Below are 1,839 nucleotides of genomic sequence, written 5' to 3'. Positions count from 1 at the left end.
GGGCAATTTTGATAAAATAGAAAAAGATAAGTACTCTCTTGACTCCTCTTTATCACTTTGAAATATGATTATTAATAGTGATGGATTGAAATGTTGCAACGAATAACAGCATACGAAATCGAGCTATTAAACGAAAAATTCTCGAAAGTAACATAGCCGCTGGCATATCGAAACTTGCCAGTCCCGGAAACCACACCATATTCTCTAACCGCCTTCATTTGGTCACTATTGCCTTGTACCTGGATGGTGCTTCCATTGTAGGCCTCATTAGTGAAGACAATCGAAAGGGAGACATGAGTGTTGACACCATCCAAACTTGTTGTGACAAATATGCCTTGGCCTCGTCCGACAGGGGCTGATTCAGGGTCGGGGCCTTCGGTTAAGGGATCATCGGAAACAAACAAAGTCCCGAATTGGGTTAAGTTCCAGAGCTTGCCAGGAAAGCCGACAACTGCACGGACAGTGGAGTCCGGACTGCCGGAGGAGTGGTCGTGGAAATAGACAGACAAAATGGTTTGTTTGAGTCCATCATCTGCTTTGCCTGCAGGGATGGTAAACATAACCATGGATATGCCTAAAACAAGTAACACCACCACCTTGGTGTTAATTGGCAATGCCGCCATGTCTTGAAAATAATGACTAAACTTCAATTTTATTGCTTCCCTTTTATAGGCCAATTGAAATTCATCATTAACCTAACCCACTCATGTGTTGATTTTATTGGGTCAAAAAGAAAACAAAGCAGAATATGTTCGTAGAAGCACTTAAAACAAATGTGTCGAATCTTGATGGTGGGTTCTTTTGGCCACCAACATGGATAATTTGTTTGACCTTCTAGTACTACTACTTCTAATGCAGCTAAAAATAATGTCTACTGTAAAAACTAATTCTAAAGAGGACCAAGTTGGAAAATAATTTTAGAGGTAAAATTAAATTATAATTTTTGTAATAGTAAAAATGTAATTTTGATTATATCTTTATAATTTTTAAAGGATTAAATTAAAATTTTATCATTTTTAAAGGGTCAAAGTATAATTTTACTTTTCTTAATTTAAAATTTTAAAAAGCCTAAATGAATTTTTTTTTAATTTTTGGCCCTTGCCGGCATGTTTCAAAAGAAATATTAAGACTGTGTTGCAATAAAGCTAAACATGAACCCAAAAACAGTATTTATACCGTTAATACAACATGATTAATCATGACACACAAAAATTTAAAAGAAAATAGGAAATTATCAATCTATATAATATAATTTATAACTTATTTAGAGTTATTCAATATATTATTAATTATTATGTGATAGTAACAAAAGTAATCTTATCTTAATTAGTTTAAAGAGTTTTTAAAGCCCCAAACTTTTTTCAAAAATAAGAATAAATTAAATTCATATTTTTTTTACACTCAATTTAATTATTGAATGTTAAAATTTTAATTAATTAAACCTTTTAACCGTTAAAGTTAGTTGTTAACCATTAAAGATAACTGTCGTTATTTTTGAGTTATTTTCGTAATGCGACATACTAAGATTGTACCACAGGACAAAAGATATTTTATGTTTAAAATTATTAAAATCATAAAAATATATAATTTTTTTTTAAAAATATTAAAAAGTACAACAACAATAAAATATATAGAAATGTATAAATAAATTAATTAAAAATGACAAAAAATTATAGAAAAATTGAAAATTAATAAAATTTACAAAAAATTATAAGATTTTATAAAATGCATAAAAATTATCAAAGTAAATTAAAAATATATGAAAAAATTATGAAAACTTTTTTCTTATTTCACATTAATAATTGTTAATACTTTAACACCTATTAAAAATTATAAAAT

The 1,839-nt window shown here is 28.8% G+C and overlaps 1 protein-coding gene across 1 annotated transcript; it reads right to left on the bottom strand.

Moving 5' to 3' along the window:
• Window positions 1–615, bottom strand: LOC107896109 (dirigent protein 1). Its single transcript, XM_016821246.2, has one exon. The coding sequence runs from the start codon at window positions 564–566 to the stop codon at window positions 72–74; it is 495 nt and encodes a 164-aa protein (XP_016676735.1). The 5' UTR covers window positions 567–615; the 3' UTR covers window positions 1–71.
• Window positions 616–1,839: the final 1,224 nt, after the last annotated feature.

The sequence above is a fragment of the Gossypium hirsutum genome, chromosome A10 (genome assembly GCF_007990345.1).
Source record: "Gossypium hirsutum isolate 1008001.06 chromosome A10, Gossypium_hirsutum_v2.1, whole genome shotgun sequence".
In the NCBI taxonomy this organism is placed as follows: domain Eukaryota; kingdom Viridiplantae; phylum Streptophyta; class Magnoliopsida; order Malvales; family Malvaceae; genus Gossypium; species Gossypium hirsutum.
The sequence above is the reverse complement of the archived record's forward strand: the minus strand, read 5'-3'. Positions and strand labels throughout refer to the sequence as shown.

Excerpts from the sequence above, each read along its gene's own strand:
- LOC107896109 (XM_016821246.2), bottom strand. The coding sequence starts at position 566 with ATGGTTATGTTTACCATCCCTGCAGGCAAAGCAGATGATGGACTCAAA.